This window comes from Pistacia vera, unplaced genomic scaffold, assembly GCF_008641045.1.
Source record: "Pistacia vera cultivar Batoury unplaced genomic scaffold, PisVer_v2 Contig400, whole genome shotgun sequence".
NCBI classification, from domain to species: domain Eukaryota; kingdom Viridiplantae; phylum Streptophyta; class Magnoliopsida; order Sapindales; family Anacardiaceae; genus Pistacia; species Pistacia vera.
In genome coordinates, this window is record NW_022196225.1 from 443764 (window position 1) to 467178 (window position 23415).

Genomic DNA, 23415 nt, shown 5'->3' on the forward strand with positions numbered 1-23415 from the left:
GATTAGTTAAAGATTTAGAATTTGATTAAGCTTTCTAATCGCAGTATTAAAGGACACTACTCTAACAAACATATCTTCTAATTAATATTTCTCCTGACTGTGTTTGGATTTGTAGCAAAGCAAGTAAATTCAATAAATTGATTTTCCATTTAGAATGGTATTGGTAACTTCTATTCCAACTGCTATCGACACTTTAGTACCTTTTGGCACTTACATTCTAATCTTCTTCAGAAAAATATTTCTCTTCTGCACAGATCAAGCTACGATTCCCTTGTCACAATCTAGTTGAAAGTTCTATAGCTTCTTCAAAATCTTTACTGTAGATTTTCCTGCTATTCAATTGGAAGTGGTAATTCCTATAAAGCAAAAGAAGTCTCACAGTATGCTAGACATAAACAAAATCATTTCCTGATCACCAAGTCTAAGACTTAGCTCAGCTTCTTTCCTCTCTGCTTATTCATGTTGAGCCAAATCGGTACAAGATGGAAAGCTTCCATGGACCGAATATCAGCTTTACTCAGATACAAACTTCGCGAGTTACTTATTCACCTAAAAGAACATGGGGGGAATAATAAATGGTGTTCAAAGCTATTGTGAATCAAGGCACTCATCGGAGATACAGCAGCATTAATGGCAAAGGTTTTCAAACAACACCAGTTTTATTTTTTGAGACTTGTTAGAGATTTGTTGACTTTTATTATGACTTAGATACAATCTAATTTTTAATTCCAATTGTTCCCCTGAACAAGTATGTATTTCAGTGAAAGTTTATTTACCATATGAAGAAAAACAAAATTGTATTAATGGTCAGCTTATAATGCTAAGCTATGGAACCTGAGTTTTTAGCTTCCTTTAAAGTTCATGGTTATGTTCTTAATCAAGAACAAAAGAATGTGCAATTTGAGTATAAAAAATAGAGTAATTAGAATTGACTTATCCTTCTGTTCCCTAAAGATTACTAGCAATCTCCATAATAGAGCCTTAATGTTGCTTTAACATTCACTTAAGTAAACCTAGGCCTCGGTCAAACTGATGTAAATATATCTAACATTGTTCTTAATATCGTGAATGTGATTAGCTACCATTTATATGCATCGACTTTGCTTATCCATGGCATAAATGTGATTTTGATTTTAGGGAAGTTCAAGCCCCCGTTAATTGGTATTAGAGCGTATGCCTATATAAGGTTTTTGGCTATTGCCCAAGAAAAACAACGAATAGAAAAGAGACCACACATAGTGAAATGGGTGAAAAAACCGTTTATTATCTCAATTAAAACACCAACTATTTTTAATACACAGCAACAACAATCTACAAACGCACCGTATTGGTAAACGACATGACAAATTACAAAACTAACCCCACCATCTATTCAAACAAAATTTTCAAGTCTTAGTCTACATATCCCCCACTATAAGCTCACTTGGTCTAATACCTCTGTTAACTGAATCATCTCTTTCTGTTCCTTAGTTCAATACCACCTGAAAAACCAAACTCTCGTATCCACAGTAGCTTGAGCACTATTCATTTTTACAACACACCACATTCTGTCATTCATAACTAACTTTAATCTATAATATCACCTTAATGAGTAGTAGTAAGCAACACCCATCGGCACAGCATTTTCCCTCATGGCCAAGACACCATTAGCAGCACAAATAGCATATGAACAATAACATGCACCAATTTCCCTCATGGCCAAAGACACCATTAGCAGTAGCAAATAGCATAGTGAGCAATAACATTCACCATTTTTTCCAACGATGCATCACAAATGGTAAGAAAAGCATCACCACAGTATTCATCACCTTATCACACCATGTTGAGCAACTCCAAACATACACTCCAATTTAGAGTAGAAACAGTACCAATCTTCAAGTGAGGAACGGCCCAGAGTAATAACAACACTAAGGACAGAAACTAGTAACAGTACAATCCAGCATCGATCAGGTAAACAACACCAAGAAGCTCAGACCACTACTTGTCAAGTAAAATGGCAGAAGTACATGACCTTTCTTGCAACAAGCAATATTTTACTTGCACAATGCTCTCTAACATAATGTCTGTCTATTTCGATATGTTTAGTGCGGGCATGTAAAAGGGGATTGGATGATAAGCTTCAACACCTCTATTATCACACCATATACATGGGACATGTGGAAGATCATCCAAGCTGCAGTTAAAAGATGTTGAATCCATAAAACGTTCAGTATCTACTTGACTTAATGCCCATTCACTCTCAGGTAATACGCAGGAAACTACCACCTTCTCTTCTTCAACTCCACTACAAACCAAGTAACCAAGAAACCAGCGCATCGCCACTGGTTGATCTGCTGTCCAATTAATGTCACTAGCCCGATCGGTCGACATCAGCATGGCTTCTAAATGAAGAAACTTATGTGTTTAAACACCCAAGCAATATTTTAAGTGTCTTTAATTAATATATCCGCAAGACTCTCTACAAGCACCAATGGTATAGTAGGATTTTGTAAAATAATGGACTCAATTTATTACTGTCAAAGCCATATTGGCTGGATAGGGAAGGTACGCGTAAGCCACCAACAATGCTTCTATATAAAAGTTGTTTGATCAAACAAATCACAGTTTCTTTCCCAAGTTTTGTACACAATGGCCAGTAGAGTACAAATGGTTTAGTAATCTGCCTTTTTGCTATTTCTAACAAGTCATACAATTGACTTGTTTGAGTAAGAGGAGGCCTAAATCTTTCTCCTAAACTTCAAACTTGAGTAAAGTAACTTATACCCCTATTGTTTTGAGAGCAAATTGGCTATTCAATCCTTGATTACTTTTGTCTATAAGCTGAGAATTATTGCCAGTAACTAGATCTCATTGACATACACTGTAAATAAAACACTTGAGCATCATCTTATAGTAAAATACATCGCATCAGAATGAACTTAAGAAGAAGTAATCTAGCCTACAAGAGATCATACAAAGACCAAATCCACCCTAAATGTCATGATTGCTGCGCCCTCTCTGCTCCCACCTCCTCTGTCTCTCTCTCTACGCTCTGCCAGCCGTCCTCTCTCGATCCCACATCTCTCTCTCGCCTTCCGTCTCGATCCATCCTAGAAAGCGCTCTGTCACATCTCATCACCCGCATCCGCTTCATCTCTTGCCCCGATGTCTCCACCCTCTTCACCAGGGGCTCCTTACTCTCCGCTCTTCTCTTTCCCTTCTTTTAAGGGTTGGATTTGTCTCTTTGTATACTCTTTGTATGCCTCTTTGTAAGGCTAGTATTACTCTAAGAAAACCCCAGGTGAGTTAAGTAGTCCTTAGTTATCAAACCAAGCTCTTGGAGCTTGTTGAGTCTTATATAAGCTTTACTAAGCTTGCAAACTTGTGGCTAGCAGAGGATGAAACAAATCCCTTAGGCTCCATCATAGCATGTTTCAGTCACTCTCTCCATTCAAGAATGCGTTGTTAACAATCAAGTTGTTGAATCTCCCAAGGATGATGAACTGCCAAAGAGAGCACAATTCTGATAGTGGTAATTTTCACTACTAAGAGAAGTATCAAAGTAATCTAAGCCGAGGGTTTGCTGAACCCCTTAGCCACCACGCCCAACCTTATATTTTTCTAAGGAACCATCAGTGCAGTTTAGTTTTATAACCTATTTATAACCCACTACATGCATGCCTTTTGAATAAGGGACAAGATCCCAAATGTAATTGTTCAGAGAGCTTGATATCGCTTCCTAGCATTTTTTCATTCTATGGTTAAGGCCCCTTAACAGTTGGGCTCCTTAAGTAATATAGTAGTGAAAGAATAGCATGAGCGGAGGAGGAAGGAACAATTTTGTTTTAACCTTGTAGCATAAGATGTATGCTGGCAGAAGTAGATTTAGACGTGGTATAGACAGGAAGAACTACTTTGAGATGAATATCAAGAGGACTTTGCTCTTGTGGAGAATTAGAGAATAAGCACTATTATGTGAAGTAATTTCAGAATCAAAGGCAGCAGTTGGTGTTAAAAACTAATCTAGTTAGAACTAGTAGGATTAGCTTCTCTAATCAACCAGATGAATAAGCAAATAGCTGACTTAGACTGAGCTCTAGGTGCACTTTGTGCACTAATCTGTTAGTTGTGAAATTTGCAATCAAAGGTAGCAATTGGTGTTGAAAACTAATCTAGTTAGAACTAGTAGGATTAGCTTCTCTAATACAACCAGATGAATGGCAAAACTAGCTGGAAACTTAGACTGAGCTCAGGTGCGCTATTGTGCACTAATCTATAGTGAGACTGATAGGAACACTAGTCAGTTGAGCTCCAATTGTACTACTACGCACTTGTGAATCTGTGGAAATTGATAGAAACACTAGCAAGCTGAGCTAAAGACAGCAGAATTATAGATATTCCCCCCAAAACTTTTCTATGTCTTGAGTTCTCATTCTCAGTTGATTTTGGAACCTTGTTAAATACGAGGTCATTATTTCATCTTTTTCTTGACGATATTGCTTAGATTGTTGAGCAACATTGCAAATTGTCTCCTTGCTTGGAATTGATGTGTTAGCAAGGAAAATTATTGCCAAGCTGAATTGAGTTTGCCTTGACCCTTTGTACCACCTCTTGGCATCCCCACTAAGATGGAACTGCGAAACATGACACTTTGCCAATATAGACCTGACGCAACTTCATTAGGTCGTTAAAAGAGTCAAGTGGTCTTTGTGATCCCCTTTCCTTTGAACTTGCTCTCTGGCACCCTGAATCCCTAGGGAGCGGCCTACAAACTTCCTCCGTGAACGAGAACTCACTATCTCTTCTGCCACATTTTCTGGTGCTCTTAGGTCGTCAAGCATTTTTTGCACCGATCTAAATCCCAATATGAGTACTCTTGGTGCGGCTCTATTCACCTTACCTTGAGCGATTGAGTTCGGATCAATTGCTTTGTGCCTCCTCTTTCGTGCGCATTGATACACGAGTTGATCATGATGGTTGGGTTGTATGTATACCCACATTCAAAATATGGGAGGATTATTTTATAGCCTGATTGAATATTTAACTTTTTATAGTGGAATTTCATAAAAGTTTCAATAGGGCAAAATGGTCATTTCACAATATAATCAACTGTTCAAGTGAAAACTGAGTATGATAAATAGTATTAGTGTGCTAGCCATGAAATATTGGTAGAAAGGTATGGACAATACACGTGATTAATGCCGAGATAAATACGTTTTTGTAAAGAATAGGGAGAAATTAAAGAATAAGGGTAAAATGATCTTTTCACCCATAATTAGAGTTTATGATGGGAAGTGAAAATGACCAAAAACGTGTTTAAATCCATTGAAAGTGAGCTATATCGTAAATGCACGTATGACATAATTGAAATTATCATAAAAGTGCAGGGCAAAATAGGAATATATATTTTTTTAATTATAGACTCATTGACAAACACCTAACCATTTGCACACCAAAAAGGCCAGCAACCTCGCTTCCCTCTTCTTCAAAGTCTTCCAAGAGAATACATAGAATTCATCCTAAGTGAATACATGTTCATTTATGGCTTTGTAAGGTAAGAAGCAAAGTTTGTGATTTGTGTTTTATAAGTATGAGTTCTCATAATTGTGTTTTACATGAATCAATAGAAACGGCAAAGGAAGCAAGAAATGGTTCTTGCAAGAAAATTAAGTGAATCAACTTAAGCCTTGTTTAGTCATAATGTAATTGTTGATTATTGTATGGTTGTATATGATGTAGTGTTGAGAGTGTGGCCATTTAAATGCTTGAATGATGTGTAAAGTTAGTTCAGCCAGAAGAGTAGTTTCATGTGTTGTGATGATTGTGAGCGAATTATAGATGAATATGGATAAAATTGATGGAATGTGGAATTATGATTTTGGCCAGATTAGGAGTTGAGTTTTTGGTGAGTTTTGTTTCAATTTTGAGTTATTTGGGAGATGTGAAACTGTGCCAACCAAGTACTTGTATGTGCATATAATTGTTTGATGAAAATTAAAAAAGAACATGCATAAATTTGTTAAATATTGTTGGAGAAATGAAAGAATATGTTAAAAGGTGGTATTAGACTTGACCAGTTAAGTTTAAGTGTTTAAGAGTCATTTTGTTATGCCAAAATTTAAATAACACTTGATTATGCTAGTTTAATGGAATGAATGACCTTTATTGCATGGTTCAAGTTGCTTGAACTTTTAGCATAGTTTGAATGTCATATTATTTAGTCATTGAATTATGAGTTTTGAAACTTATGACTTTAAAAAGTGATGGTAAGAATGGCATATTAAATTGTTGCAATAGTGTAGTATGATGATAGTAAAAGATGGGGATTATATTATTAATATTACAATATACCACAATAAGTGTCAAGCTTGTATGCTTGAAATTAAAAGATCATCCAAAGGATGGCTTGGCCTAATGAGTATATTGCTGTTTCTTGTCTTGAGATTACTTATAAACAATAATAAAATTGATTTTATTGTATAAAAATAGAAACTTTCCCAAGTAGATATCAAAAGAAACATCAAAGAAATAGAAGTTTGGTTTTTGTATTAAATACATGACCATTTTAGAAATTGATTGGATATATAGTTTTTTCATCATTGCCTTAATTGTACAAGCCATAGAATTGTGCTAGAAGATCTTGAGAATATTTTGTATTGGCCAAAAGTCTAGTTAAGAATGTTAAAAAGAAATATAGAATTTAGCTAAAGTATAATGTTATGCCATATGTTAATTGAATTTACAATGATTAATATACAACATAGAATTAATGTATAGAATGTAGCCAAAAGAAAGAAGAAGAAGGGCATGTTAACAATTGAAGTTGATGGTCATGTTAAAATGCAAATTTATGCATTAAGATTTGTATTTAAAGTTGTACAAGCATGTTTTTACATTGAAAAATATTAGAGAGTGTTTAATGACATGGTTATGTGATATATAATTTGAGAAATCTAGTAGCATATTTGAGCAAGTTAGTAGACTTAATACGAATTTGTGGCATAGATTTTTTGAAAAATTAGATTGCCCAAAATGTGAATTCATTCCCTAGTTGTTTGCTTTTTAATATCCCACTAATAGAATTATAGAAAAGTAGAATTTTGAGAGATATATAATGTGTACGTGTACATTTTACATAGCATGATAGAATTGAAGAATACAAATTATGTAGAAATTATAGAATGCGTACGTACACATGGTGCTAGAATCTAGAAATAAAGAATAAAATAAAATGTTTAAGTTGGCGTATTATTAGAATAACTTTGGGCTTTCCAGAAAAGTATAGAAATAAAAGCTATGAATTAAAGAATACATGTCAAGTCAAACACGTATTTTGGGATAATGCATAGACAACACATAAATACATGACATAGCATAACATATACTTGGAATTTTAAATTATTGGAAAATGTCTAGCTAGTTATTTTTCAGATTTACAGAGCAGTGTTTCAGAGGACTGTTGCAATGGGAAACCTGTGAGCTTTTGCTGCATTAGCTAGTGGTGACAAGAGCAGAAGCTTCCCACATGCACGTCCCATCATGGCGGCCCCTAGAATAGAAAACAAAATTGTACATTCCATAGAATGTGCATGTGGATAGACTGTACCCAGAAGAATTTCAACATACACCTCACATGGCCAGGGTTCAAATCCATGCTAGCGTAGTCCGATCAACAAACCGAGCAGAATACGGAAAAGAAAAGAAAGAAAAATAGAAGAAAAAATAGAAGAAAAAAAAAAGAATTTCAGAAAGAAAGGAAAAGAATTTCGAAAGAATTAGAAATTTTTTTTTTCAGAAAGAATCAACCATGATCATTTGCATATGCATCAGCATTTGTGTGCATTGCATCTTATGCATTTATGCATAGACTAAAGAGTTTATTTTATTATTGTGTGCTGACTAGCCAAGAAAAGAAAATAGCCCATGAAATAAAGAAGAAAGAAAATAGAAGCCTACGAGAATAGAAAGAAATTAGGATATACAAAAGAATGATAGAAATTAGATACAGTCTAGAAAAGAATAGAAATTAAAACATGACAATGGCAAGGAAACTAGCGATTGTTGAGTAGAGAAGGAAATAGAAAGTAATCTAGTAGAAGAGAAATAAAATGATAAAGAATAGCACAACACTAGAAAGATTTGGGAAAAAAAATAGAAGACTCTAAGTATACGCCTGAGAATAAAGGAGAAGCAAGCAGAATTTAGAAGCAGTACGCAAAATGGGGACAACGAAGTAAGACATAGTTATATTTAATTTACTTACTGAGCATTATAGCTCATCCCGTTGCTTTCTTTATTTTTGCAGGTATTAGATTGAAGCATCGGAGACGTACGCTGCAATATGATAGCACCCTGTCTCAGTGAAGGAATTAATATGGATTTATGAATATATTTTTGGTAGTAATAATATTAGAAAAATATCTTCACGCTTTTTGATTCATTAGAAAATATTCTTATTATTTTTATAAATGTGAGAAATGGTCATTGTGTAGATTATTTTATAACTGGATTAAGGATAAAAAAAAAAAAAAAATTAGACGAACACCCATTTTTAAGCTAGCAATTCTCTGGATTATCTCTATAAGATACTCAGTGAATCCTTGCCTAGTAAGAGATTACATTTTTGGTATCAGAGCAAGATTTTAGAGATCTTAAGATGTTTTCGAAGAAAGTTAGATCAGAAGCTAGTTATGGAAATGGACAGTGTGCCTCTCAAGCCACGATGACGTGCTCTGTAAGCTGACCGCTGTAATAATTTCTTTTTACTTGTGTGGGTTGATTTTATTGATGATTAATAAGTTGTGTGTTTTTTATCTGATAGTAAGAATCAATAGAGAATGTGGGTGAGATGCCTAATCCGGCTAGCGTTGTAACACACAGGTTAATGAAGCAGGGTTGCAGTCTCATATATTTAGTAGCGGGGAGTAAGCCTCTAAGTTAGCAAGATTATTTTGGATCCAATGACTGCAACCTATTGCGAAGTTAACTCTAGAAAGAAAACTTGAAGGTAAGTGGGCGCAAGGCCTGCATAGTGGTTTGAGAGAATGGTAGCCTATTAGAGATGTGGTAAGTAAGAGACTCACATTTAAGAATGGTACTGTGCCAGCCACTGAAATTAGTTACAGATGTGGGGTTCTAGAGAACCATGGTTAGTTAACCAGTCCGGATAAAGTTGTTAAAGCGAGGAGAGGTAGTAAATCTAGTTAGATTAAATATCCCTGATAAAAGGATTATTTTGAGTAAAAATTTCCTAGGGAGACATGAAGTAAAGAATGAGTATCGTTAGAAGAGTGAGATTCAATTTAGATAGTGTGATAGTTTAGTTTTAAGAAGCTATCAATTAGTCTCTGTTTTAAACCCACCGACCGTTCGCCGAGGCCCCTTTACTCAGTTCGGGTTAACATAAAGCGGAATGTCATTAAACCTGCTTTGGACTGGAAATGGACGGAACATACAAAACACCGCCGGGCTTAAAACGGTTCGCTATTTTTGGTATTTGATCCTAAAAAATTCATATCCACCTCCTAAACCAATTTGCAGCACGTTTCATTCTCCATTTCATTTGATAAAAAAACCAAATTGCATCTTCCATTTTCATCTTCTACTCTTTTTTCACTTACTCTAAAATCTAAATGTAAAGAAGAGAAGTAAGGGAGAAGGAGAGAAGAAAGAAGAAAGAGAAGGAACAAGAGAAGAGTAAGGAAGAAGATAGAAGAAAGAAAAGAGAGATGAGAGAAAGAAAAAGGAGAGAAAATTACAGTGGAGAGACGCGATGTGTTAGAGAAAGAAAGAAGTGACGGGGAGTGATGGGAGAGAGAGAAAAAAAGAGAGAAGAAAGTGATCGGAGTGAGAAAAAAGGAGAAAGATGGAAGTAATGGGAAAGAAAAAAAAATTATAAAAAATCTAGGTGTATTTGCTTATTTTAACTTAAGGGCTTATAGGTAAATTTTAGGGATGTATTACCTGTTTTTAACTTAAACAATTAATGGAATTGTTTAAAGATGTGTCTGCTATATATCCGTCGATCGACTATCCAATCGGTTGGACCAGTCAACCATGCCTGACCCCTTGACCGAGTCACGAGTGGTTGTTTTTAAAACAATGCAGTTAGTGTGATCGTATAAATGAGGGCCAAAAAGCAATTGAGAAAAAAAGATGTATGGAGTATTTTTGCCCAAATGGTGCATAGCAGGGTGGTTCCCATCTAGAGTTCAAAAGTTTGTTAGTAGTCCGAGAGTTTTCATACAGTTCCGATAAGTTATCGGGTGTTCCCAGAGAGAGAAGAAGAGTTTAGCAGTAAATTGGCACTTGGGATAGCCCAATCCTCCTAGGCTCCTACTGAGTGGCCCTAGTAGAATTCCAAAAATTGAGGAGTATTTCTAATAATTTTCTAACAAGGTTTCCTCTAACCCAACCAGTCTCCTAATTGCACACATTTTATTTAGTGAAAAATAAATAATATAAAGGATCACTCCAGATGTGTTAATAATTAATTAGATAAAATATTAATTTAAATTCAATTTAGTATTCTTTTATAATAATATCCACAAAATCTAAATAAATTTTTAATTTTTGATAATAATAATTATTTTTTTAAATTATGCTAATGTATAAAGTGGTTTTTTGTTATGTCTAAACACAAGGAGATTATCAAACGGATATAGTTAAATCTCGATAAATTAACACTCATAAATTATAACCTGATTAAATAATATTTTCGCGCAGTCCCACTTGGGACCAATGTGGTAAATTGAAAAATTTGTAATTTATATATAAACATTAAGAAAAACACATAGATACCACTTGATATATAAATTATAATCCCTTATATATTAAATATATATATACAATACTAAATTAGAAACTTTAGTTATTCCCTATACCACATTAACTCTTGCTATAAAATAGGCTAATGATGTTATTTCCAACCTTATTCTCTATACCACATAACTATGTACACAATAGTACATAAATTAAATTAATATTTTGAAAAAGAAAATAAAGAATCTTACTAAATTATATATTTATTTATAATACGATTAATAATATATTCATTAATAAATTTCTATAGTATATCGAGGTTTAACTGTATTAAGATACACAAAATTATCATTTTAAAATATATATAAAGATATATAATAAAAGTTTGTCCAAAAGTGAGGCGTTCACAAACAAGATGTTGTGCCATGTGAAATAAATTAGGTCATCTCTCCAAAAACGACCCAAACTAATTTCTACCAACGAATTTTGAGTACAGCCCCACGCAGCTATGCACGTCAATGTTTCTAGAGGTAAATACTCAGACGCTCTTCAGCTATGCATTTTTTGATGGCATCAAGGTTTTGCGGTAAAAGGTGCTTTTAGTTTGGGTCCTAGTCAGATCGTCCAAGAATTGTCTTCAATCTTCCTTGCAAATATGTCTAAAATTTGTATAACAGTTGTACTTTCACACATTGATTCCTTTATTTGTATTGATGATTGGTTAATTTTTTGCCACCTCAGCACATATATTTCTGTTATTATTGGTCTTTGTTGGCTAAGGGACTAAGCTTGGCAATAGGAATGAAGTGGTGCAAACTTGGCATGGATTTTTTTAGAGAATCTGTTTTCACATAAGTCCACTCTGTATTAGTTCAAATTGCTTATTGGGATTTTGAGGGTTGTGAAGACACTGTAACAGTGTAGAAGGAGAGTGATTAGCAAAGGGAAACCTTTAATAGTGGAGCAGGATAGAAAGGAGAAGAGGATCGTTAAGGAGTGTTTCCTTTGAATAGCTGAAAACTTATGCAGTTGTAGATAGCTATAGTTTTTTTTGGCTCAATTTTATACTGTAATAAAGTTCAGCAATGAGTAAAGTTTGGCCATTTGGCGCATTCATGAAAGAAGAAGAAAGAAGATAAAGAATAGAATGGCATTGTCTTGGACAATACTTCTTTGGCTGTAATACGAAGAGCTGTCCTTTGGACCAATAATTTTCAGTTACAGTTAATGATTTTTTACTGTATAATGGGAATGGAGAAACATTTTTTGACATAATGCATCACTTGGGCTGTACTAAAGCAACCCCATGGAGTATTCTTTTTTTGTATCCCATTGTCATGAATAAAATGTAATTTTACCTTGACTTAGAAGCACTTAACTTCCAAAGACATATTATGGCTAGCCCCCATTCTCTTTCTTAGGCAGATTGCCTTTATGACTGACTGATATGTTTTGCATTTGCCTTACTGTGCCAAACTTGAAGACAACTAGTTCCTTTATTTGCTAAGGCCAACTTGGGTTGGTTAGGCATTTTAATATCTATTAAGTCAGTTTTGAAAATTGATGTTAACAACCAAATCTGATAGAAAGGTTTTTCCTTATGCTCAATTGATTATTAAGTTTTCAAAAAAGAATTGAATTCTATATATTTATGATTTATGCATGCCTATCATGTAAGCATCTCGGTACATGTCTATTTAATCGAATAATAAGTCAACTGTCAAAATTTCAGAGATATATATAAAAAAACTTTTTATACCTTGTGACCAAGTACATGAACACTTGTACCTCTTCGGTGGTTACATGGTTTTTACATGGGTACATGTTGACAAAGATATATTTCTTGTATCCTGCCTCATGTTACCCAACAATGGGACCCCTTAGAGTAAATATAGTGATATCTATATTTTGATGGAATTAAACCAACTTTTTTGAGAATGATAAATAAGCCCAATTAATCGGGTTATATTATAGGATAAATTTGCTTCACCTCATATCTAACCATGAGATGCTGGATTTGTACAGGCATTTTTTGCATTCTCGTTGTCATGTTCGGAAATATTATGATTTATTGATGAACTTGACATTGTATCACTGCGGCAATTTTTTGAATGTCCTTGTTTCAGAAAAAAAGTGGCTAATTATCCCCAAATCAATGGCAACAGAGAGCCCTATGAGGATGGTGGAAAGCGTGAAGCTAGAAACTGGCCCTCTTCCAAAGATTCTGCAATGTGTGTTCCCAATTGGGAATATGGTAACAGAGGAATTGGGATTGCTTTTGAAGGCACAGATTTCATGGAGACCCACACATGATTCCGAATCGAAGTGGTAGTGCACCACCAAGTTGGAAGGGTATTTGCAGCTATTGAAAACAACTCTGGTCTGAATTTAGGCTTGGAAGTTTAAGCGAGATCTTGGACATTTTGAATCTGAGGAGCAACTGGTTCTGATCCAGCCTATTTTGCGATTACTGCTCTAACGTGAACTTGAATCCACGACTTCCTCCACCTCTTATTTCACGAGAGAACGGCGCTTGGTACGCCATATTGGTGTGTCTGGAAATAATTGGAGGTCTACTGCATTAGATGATAATGGCGTGAGCCTTGCATCTGTCTGAAGTTCTCTTTCTATTCTAAAGAGAACTAGAGGATGATAGGTCTCCCAGACAACGTTCAGACAACTGGGCAGAAAACATTCCTGCATTCATGTCAGGACAGAAAACAGCTGTGTTGGGCGCACAAAAGTTTGGTTGATCTGATACAGGTAATTTTTTGGTAATTATTAAATGCTAGTGGTTGCCAGGAAAGTTCTGAACCAATTGAGGCTTGATAGGTATAAGTGGGTTTACATACAATAGAATATAAAACAATTCTCTAGGGCATTTTGTTAACTCTGTAGTTAGTATGCTATTGATTGTTTCTTGTTGAATTCTGATTTATTACAGTTTTTCGAGCATGGAAGTCCTGAGCAGATGAAGGAGCTTGCAGAGAAACTTGTTGGCCAGATGCTGACTTTAATTTTGCAGATGTATGGTTGCCGTGTGATACAAAAGGTTGGGTAAGTTTTCTTAAATACATATCTTTAAATTTAATGGTACATTGGCTTCTTCTATAGCATTTGTTTTGTGGTTATTGTGAGCCTTCAAGTGCGAGAGGTGTGAGCTGTTCATGATATTCAGCTGATTGGTGCTGGCTTTAAAAGCTTTTAGCCTTCTTTTATAGGCCCCACAGGCCTCATAAATGATTAAAGGGCGTTTAAGCCATGGTTTAGTCATTTAGAAATGTTTGACTGGAATGTGAGACAATCAACAGATACAACATCACCCTTTTTAGGAGTAGGATGGGCAATCAGAGAAAGCAAAGTAAATTCCAAAGGGAAGGCTTTCAGTGCGGAAGAAAGATACCAAATTAAATAAGAAACTTTTGCCAGGAATATTGTGGGGAGGGGGGGCGGAACTGGACTCTCTCTTTGAAGGAAGATTTGTCCTGTATATAAAGAAGAGGGATCCTTAAGGTAGTGACGGCATGGTGAGGGCTATACCCCTCATTGTGGATTCATTATAACTTATTTATCTGATTTTGTCTACTAAAGATGGTTATGCCCACAGCCAAAAACTATTTATTACCACACTTGATTTTGTGAGACAGTGAAGCTTTCTTTTTTCCCTTCCCCTGAATTGCTTGAGTCTGTCTTTCCCTCACAGTGCTACACTTAGTCTTTTGATTTTGATCAAATCTTTAATTCATCCATCTGTATAAATTGACATTTTGATTTTTCAATAAGCGGGGGAACCATGTAGCCATTTGTATGTTATATGCAAATGGTTTTGTACATTTCTCATAATGGCCTCAAAATTTGTCCAAATTTCTGAAATTATTGAAAGATGCTTTGTAGCAATAGGTTGTTACATTATAGATTTTGTAGGGTAGGCAACTTGTCCAGAATTTTGTGTGTTAGATGTAATAAAGCTATCTGAGTTTTCATCATAGCTTTGTATGTATATTCTTGCTTTTAGTTAATCTTGTCATTCCTTTTGTATTACATATTATCTTATGACCTTTTCTTTTTCTTGGTGTTTGTGTGTGTGTGGGCGGGTGGTCTTTTGAGTTCTAAGGGCGTGCAAATTTATTTTTCTCATAAAGAATGCTTCAATTTTTGCTTGAATGAGTTCCAAGTATAACCATATATTCTTCAGTTTGAAATTTTAATATCATTTTCTTTTAATCTTGATTTATTTATTTATTTATCTAGGCCCTTGAAGTCATTGAGCTTGATCAGAAAACGCAGTTAGTCCTTGAGCTTGATCAGAAAACGCAGTTAGTCCTTGAGCTTGATGGGCATGTCATGACATGTATATGTGATCAGAATGAGAATCGTGTGATACAGAGTGTATAGAATGTGTACCAACAGAAAAAAATTGGATTTTTAGTTGCCACACTTTCTACACATCCATATGGTTGTCGTGTTATTCAGGTAATAGAACTCAATTTCTTGGTTCTGCAGACTTCTTTTATTTATTTGAGATCCCATTTTGTTTGTTGAAACTATTATTTGTTTATCTTTTATTTTTTTTATTTTTCTTTTCAATAGAGAGTTTTGGAGCATTGTTCAGATGAACAACAAGGTCAATGTATAGTGGATGAAATTTTGGAATCTGCTTATGTTCTTGCTCAGGACCAGTATGGGAACTATGTTACCCGGGTAGGTATTGTGTGCTTTGTGCTGCTTACTTAATTCTTTAATTGTTGTTGGATAGCATCAACTGTCTATCAAGTGCTTAGAAACAATCAAATTCTCATAAAATGTTGTGTTTTTGCTTCTTTATTCCATCGACAAATAGTTTATTCTTGTCTATGCCTCAAACTGACTTCTTTGAACTAGTTGATTACCAAGCTTATTTGTCTTGATTAGACTTGTCATTCTCTTCAGCTTTCAGCACCAAGTTCATATACTTTGTTAAATAGTTTAGATATTGATGGCCTTCATTCAACAATGGTTTTATGATCTCACCAGTTGGTGATGTAGATGATTCTTCATTATTTGTTTGGCAGTTAGCTGTCAAGATGGTATGTATATCTAATTTCTACTAGACAGATTAATAGATGGGCTAAAAGCATCATACAAATCTAATTTTAATACCAACTTTGTTTCTTGAACAAGTATGTATTTCAGTGAGAAGTTATTTATTACTCTTCTGCTGCCTCATATGAAGAAAAACAAAATTGTATCAATGCTCAACTTATAATGCTATGGTGTGGAACCTAAGTTTTTAGCTTCCTTTAAAGTTCATGGTTGTATTCTTAATCAAGACACAAATATTGCGAATATTTAGTATAAAAAATAGAGTAATATAATTGACTTATTCCTTCTGTTCCCTGAAGTTTAAAAAGTGGTTTTTAGAAAATCCGTGGACAACGTGTAGATCAATGCCTACTTGAAGGAGTACATTAAGATTACTGCAATCTCCATAATAGCCTTAAATGTTGCTTAGATTCACTTAAGTAAACCTAAGGGCTCGGTCAAACTGATAGTAAAAAATATCTAACATTGTTCTTAACATTGTGAATGTGATTAGCTCCATTTATATGCATTGACTTTGCTTATTCCATTGCACAAAGTGAATTTTGATTTTAGGGAAGTTCAAGCCCCCTTAATTGGTATTAGACGTATGCCTATATAAGGACCTGCATATGAAGTGTCTTTTACTCACCATGATGTATATTATTCCTCTTTTCTTTTTCTTTTTTTTTTTTTATTTTATTATTTTTTTTTTTTTTTGTGAATTAGGGATTTATTGCTTTTTGGGTTTTGCTTCGTGCATTTTTTTCTTCTCTGATGTTGGAATGAGAATTTCATGCCCCTTGCAAAAGGAGTTTTTCCATAGCTTTTATTCCTACTTCCATATGTGGTATTATTTTGTTTCCTAGTGACAAAGATGAAGGAAAAGGATTTCTCTTCTTGTAAACTAAGGCTAAAGCACCCTGTAGAAAGTCTGCCTGTAGTCATCTCCCTTTAGTATATGTAGTCCTTGACCTATGAGTAGTATGAATTCTGATGTTACATTGATTAGCTTGCCTTGTGATTTAGGTGCATGTTTGCAATATTATGCTTTCATCTTTAGTGCTTTGTGAGGTTTCTGTTTTTAGTTGGTCGAAGTCATTGTTTGTCTGAGCTTTTTACTGCCTAAAATTACCCACCTTTTCTGTTTTATTTGTAAGATCGTTCTGATCTCTCTGATGGTTTTATCATATTAACTCTGTGATGGTTTTATCAACTTTAATATGAATTGGTTATACTGCTGACCGCATGTTCTGGAGAGGGGAAAATCCAATGAAAGAAGCCAAATTATCAGCAAGTTGGCTGGAAAAATTGTGCATCAAATGTTGTTGAGAAGTGTTTGGAGTATGGTAATGCTGCAGAGTGGGAGCTTTTGATTGAGGAGATTGTTGGGCAATCTGAAGAAAATGGCAATTTATTGGTGAGACAAATTGAAATCGTAATTTACAAATTCTACAATTATCATTTCTACTTCATTAGCCTTTTTTGAGGTGATGTCTTTTTTTCTCTTTGCTGACTCTTGAGGTCTTGAATTTCCATGTATCAGATAATGATGAAGGATCAATTTGCTATGTGGTAGTATTGATCAATTGCATAAAGGTTCATTGTCAAACTCTGAAAAAATACACTTATGGGAAGCACATAGTTGCTTGGTTTGAGCAACTTTATGGTGAAGGTACATAAATCTCCTGTTATGTTATGTTATTTTTCATGTTTATATGCTTGGGAATGATTGTTTGCTCATGCAAGCATACCATGCATGGCTAATTGAAAGAAGCAAAAATCTCTATGGGACAAAATATTGGCATTTAGATAGATCATTTTGGAGGAACACTGTTAGTTTTCTAAGAAATGGCCTTAGTCTTCGTCAATTCATCAACTTTTTTCTTTTCTTTTCGTTTTTGTATTTTCTGTTCAACTTACATAATCGACAGACTTCTATCATACATTCTTTTATCAAGATTTAAATCTACAATTCACTACAGCCGTTAATGGATACTATTGTTGACAATCATCAACACATTGCCATTTCTATGATATCACCAGGGTCACATGCATTTGATATCATTATGTATATGTAACTTCAAAAATAGACACTGCACACTTTATCATGGACATTTACAGAAGGTCCATGCGTACTAGCGTGGATTTGTGTATACAATTTTATTACTTCATCCTTTATCCTCTGTTGCATCATGATAATTCTTCAACCAGAGTATTTTGTCCATTCCTGAATTTATGTGACAAATTTTAATTAAACCTCACTCAGACATTTGGTCACACTGCTGACCATCCTAGTTACAAAATTCATCAAAAACCCCCTTAATAATACCAAGATCATCATAGATATTCTTGAAATCATGAGAAGACTTCCCTTGAAGCTTACTAATTTTTATCACAAACCTCCTTGTAAGAGAAGTGTGTATTTCAGTTGGACGCCGTAATTAGCCAAGTTTCGAGTTGGATGAAATTTTATCCTTTAAGATAATGTTTCTTTGGGGGTGCCACATTGTTGTCATTGCTTGGATTTGATGTACTAAATAAGATTGTTAAAGAAGTATCTTTTGCTAATGTAATTTTTGTTGAAAAAGATTAAGAAAGTACATGGCGTGTTCGATTTTATGCATGCATGTATGTGATATTTTGTTATTGATGCTTGTTCCTTGATATAATCACAATAATGTTAAAAAGAATGTTGATGTTGATCTCTCATGTGCAGAAAGCCAAGCCTCAGAAACTTCGGATGGATAGAATGGGGTAGCATTTTCATTGGAAATTCTGGAGGATTCGGTGGCAAATCCCAGTTAATTGTTTGGAAAAGTATGCCACTTTAGTATCTGATTCTAATACTTGCCAGTTTGATAAAAGCTAATTAAGTAAATATATGTGCTATATAAAATATGTATGTTCGAACTGTGTATAAATAATAATGGTGATGTATTGCTTGATTAACTTTTTCTATTTTCATATTTGAAGAGAGGGCTTTCTTAGACTGCCCATACCAATTTTTATATTAATAGCATTTGAAGTTTATTTTCAAATTCCCTATTTCTTTAATGGAGTTGTTTTTATAATATCTTTTGATAAAACTATACACTTTTTCCGCCCAATTGGAGAAAGCCAAGTAACAATGCAGGATGGGGCAATATCTTTTTTGTAATAACTGTAATATACATTGATTTAATTTCTATTTCTTGAGATTAATTTTTTATAACTTAAAGAAAAATATTACTAAGTTTCTAAAGTAAACAGAAAAAAAAAAAAAAATACCCTTGAAAGTGAAACAAATTAAGCCAATAACCTTCAACATATAAACCCCATATAGTTGTAACATATGATCCAACAAAACTCCAACATATCTATGTCAATAGTAGATTCATTATCATCTCTTCTTCAATGGATGCTAGAGTGGTGGTATTGGGGCATTAGTGCAACTCTTTATAATTAATTGAGCCAGGATAAGGATTACCTTCGTAGCGCTTTCATTAAATCCAAACTGAGCTTGATAGGAATGAATCTAGATAGGTTTTGTATTGCCACATTGATGAGACCTCCAAATTATATAATTGAATTAATTGGGAGATTTTGGCCCTGACTTATTGTGGGAAGGTCTAGGCTCTCTATCTCTTTCAAATGGGAAAACTCTTTGATATAGATCTGATAACAAATTGTAAAGACAATTACTACAAGATTCCTTGGAGGTCTCCAATTTTTTGACGGGATTTCACCAGTTAATTCATTTTTTGACAAATCCAATCAGTAACCTTCCAGATATAACCCTTGTAGACTCAAATCTATTTTTCATTGTAAATTCTACTCGAAGATTACTTTTGGATTTGATGATCCACCGAATCTTTCCTCCTTTGTAAATGAAATAGATGAATCATAGGTAAACCCTAGTGCATCACTAGCCAAATCCTCAGAAATCTCCAAAGCGAAATCTTCCCAACAATCTCTTTAACCATACTCCAAAGTTTCAAATTAGTAAAGCATGAAGGTATTTATCCATTGATCTGTTATTTGACATATTGGTTAGGCATATGCCTTGTAGGTGATTGCCTGACAAAAAGAAAAATGAAAAGCTGAACGTACATTATATGGTGTGATAACCTTGGTATAGAATCTTTTGCTGCGAATCATTTAGAATGGTATTGGTAACTTCTATTCCAACTGCTATCGACACTTTAGTACCTTTTGGCACTTACATTCTAATCTTCTTCAGAAAAATATTTTCTTCTGCTACAGATCAAGCTACGATTCCCTTGTCACAATCTAGTTGTAAATTCTATAGCTTCTTCAAAACTTTTACTGTAGATTTTCCTGCTATTCAGTTGGAAGTGGTAATTCCTATAAGCAAAAAGAAGTCTCACATGCTGAGCAAAATCATATTCCATGATCACCAAGTCTAAGACTTAGGCTCAAGCTTTCTTTCCTCTCTGCTTATTCATGCTGAGCCAAAATCATACAGAAGTGGAAAGCTTCCATGGACTCGGAATATCAGCTTTACTCAGATATCAAACTTGGAGTTACTTATTCACCTAAAATGACATGGTGGAAATAAATGGGTGTTCAAAGCTTAATTGAATGCAGATGGCACTCATCGGAGATACAAAGCAGCATTAATGGCCAAGGTTTTCAACAACACCAGTTTGGATTATTTTGAGACTTGTTGAGATTTGTTGACTTTATATGACTTAGATCCAATCTAATTTAATTCCAATTTGTTTCCTGACCAAGTATGTATTTCAGTGAGAAAGTTATTTATTACTCTCTGCTGCCTCATAGAAAAACAAATTGTATATGGTTCAGCTTAAAATGTAATTATGGAACCTAAGTTTTTAGCTTCCTTTAAATTCATGTTGTGTTCTATCAAGACACGAATATTGCGAATGTTGAGTATAAAAAAATAGAGTAATATAATTGACTTATTCTTCTGTTTCCGTAAAGATTACTACAATCTCCCATATAAGAGCCTTAAATGTTGCTTTAATTCCTTAAGTAAACCTAAGGGCTCGGTCAAACTGATAGTAAAAATATCTAACATTGTTCTTAACATCGTGAATGTGATTAGCTCCCATTTATATGCATCGACTTTGCTTATCCATTGCATAAAGTAATTTTGATTTTAGGGAAGTTCAAGCCCCCTTATTGGTATTAGACGTATGCCTGTATGAAAGGTTTTTGCTATTTCAAGAAAACAAGAATGAAAAGAAGAACACGCAACAGTGAAATGGGTGAAAAGCCGTTAACTCAATTAAACACCCAACTGTTTTTATACAGCAGCAACAATCTAAAACGCACCGTATTGGTAACACATTGACAAATTACAAAACTAACCCTCACATCTATTCAAACAAAATTTTCAAGTCTTAGTCTAATATCCCCACTTAAGCTCAACTTGGTCTAATATCCTCTGTTAAACTGAATCTTCTTTCTGTTCCTTAGTTCAATACCACCTGAAAAACCAAACTCGATTCCACAGTAGCTTTGAGCACTATTCATTTTTTACACCACATTCTTCAGTTTGCAGAACTAACTTTAATCTATAAATCACCTTACTATGAGTAGTAGTAAGCAAACCACCATCTGCACAGCATTTTAGCCTCATGGCCAAGACACCATTAGCAGCAGCAAATAGCATATGAAGCAATAACATGCACCAATTTCCATCATGGCCAAGACACCATTAGCAGTAGCAAATAGCATATGAAGCAATAACATTCACCAATTTCCATCATGGCCAAGACACCATTAGCAGTAGCAAATAGCATATGAAGCAATAACATTCACCAATTTCCACACAAGATCAGTACCAGTGGTAAGAAAAGCATCACCACAGTATTCATCACCTTATCACACCATGTTGAGCAACATCAAACATATCAATCAATTTAGAGTAGAAAACAGTACCAAATCAGTTCAAGTGAGGAACATCCTAGATTAGTAACAACACTAATGAGCAGAAACTAGTAAACAGTACTAATCAGCTCAGATCAGTAAACAACACCAAGAAGCTCAGACCAATACTTTGTCAAGTAAAATGGCAGATACATTGACCTTTTCTTGCAACATAGCAAATTTTTACTTGCAACAAGCTCTCTAATATAATGTACGTCTATTTCGATATGTTTAGTGCGGGCATGAAAAAGGGGATTGGATGATAAAGCTCCAACACTCATATTATCACACCATATAATAGGGACATGTGGAAGATCAATACCAAGCTCGTTAAAAAGATGTTGAATCCATAAAACTTCAGTAGCTACTTGACTTAATGCCCTATATTCATCTTCAGTAGATGACAGGGAAACTACCTTCTGCTTCTTTAAACTCCACTACACCAAAGTATCACCAAGAAACACAGCATATCCACTGGTTGATCTGCGGTCATTAATGTCACTAGCCCGATCGGTCGGCATCAGCATAGGCTTCTAAATGAAGAAACTTATGTTGTTTAAACACCAAGCCATATTGTAAAGTGTCTTTAATTAATATACCGCAAGACTCTCTTACAAGCAGTCCAATGGAGGACAATAGGATTTTGTAAAAATTGACTCAATTTATTGACTGTAAAAGCCATATGTGGTCTGGATAAGGTAACGTACTGTAAGCCACCAACAATGCTTCTATATAAAGTTGGTTGATCAAACAAATCACCAGTTTCTTTCCCAAGTTTTGTACCAATGGCCATAGAAGTAACAAATGGTTTAGAATCTGCCATTTTTGCTATTTCTAACAAGTCATATGCATACTTTGTTTGAGTAAGAAGGAGGCCTAAATCATTTCTATTAACTTCAAACCTGAGAAAGTAACTTATTACACCNAACTCCACTACACCAAAGTATCACCAAGAAACACAGCATATCCACTGGTTGATCTGCGGTCATTAATGTCACTAGCCCGATCGGTCGGCATCAGCATAGGCTTCTAAATGAAGAAACTTATGTTGTTTAAACACCAAGCCATATTGTAAAGTGTCTTTAATTAATATACCGCAAGACTCTCTTACAAGCAGTCCAATGGATAATAGTAGGATTTTGTAAAAATTGACTCAATTTATTGACTGTAAAAGCCATATGTGGTCTGGATAAGGTAAGGTACTGTAAGCCACCAACAATGCTTCTATATAAAGTTGGTTGATCAAACAAATCACTAGTTTCTTTCCCAAGTTTTGTACCAATGGCCATAGGAGTAACAAATGGTTTAGAATCTGCCATTTTTGCTATTTCTAACAAGTCATATGCATACTTTGTTTGAGTAAGAAGGAGGCCTAAATCATTTCTCTTAACTTCAAACTTGAGAAAGTAACTTATTACACCTATTGTTTTGAGAGCAAATTGGCTATTCAAATCCTTGATTACTTGGTCTATAAGCTGAGAATTATTGCCAGTAACTAGAATCTCATTGACATACACTAGTAAATAAACAACTTGAGAATCATTCTTATAGTAAAATAAACTCGCATCAGAAGTGAATTAAGAAAAGAGTAATACTAGCCTTACAAAGAGGCATACAAAGAGACAAATCCAGCCCTTAAAATTCATGATTGCCTCTCTCTCTCTCTCTCTCTCTCTCTCTCTTTCCCTTCTTTTAAGGGTTGGATTTGTCTCTTTGTAT

General features: G+C 34.5%; 1 protein-coding gene across 1 annotated transcript in view; it reads left to right on the forward strand.

Annotated features, from left to right (window-relative positions):
• LOC116141863 (pumilio homolog 5-like) overlaps positions 1-18549 on the forward strand; it is a 28458-nt gene extending 9909 nt beyond the window's left edge. Inside the window, 7 exon segments of the mRNA XM_031427333.1 lie at positions 14992-15213; positions 15331-15440; positions 17045-17109; positions 17112-17218; positions 17345-17363; positions 17366-17473; positions 18518-18549. Of these exon segments, the coding sequence (XP_031283193.1) occupies positions 14992-15213; positions 15331-15440; positions 17045-17109; positions 17112-17218; positions 17345-17363; positions 17366-17473; positions 18518-18549 (663 nt within the window).
• Positions 18550-23415: the final 4866 nt, after the last annotated feature.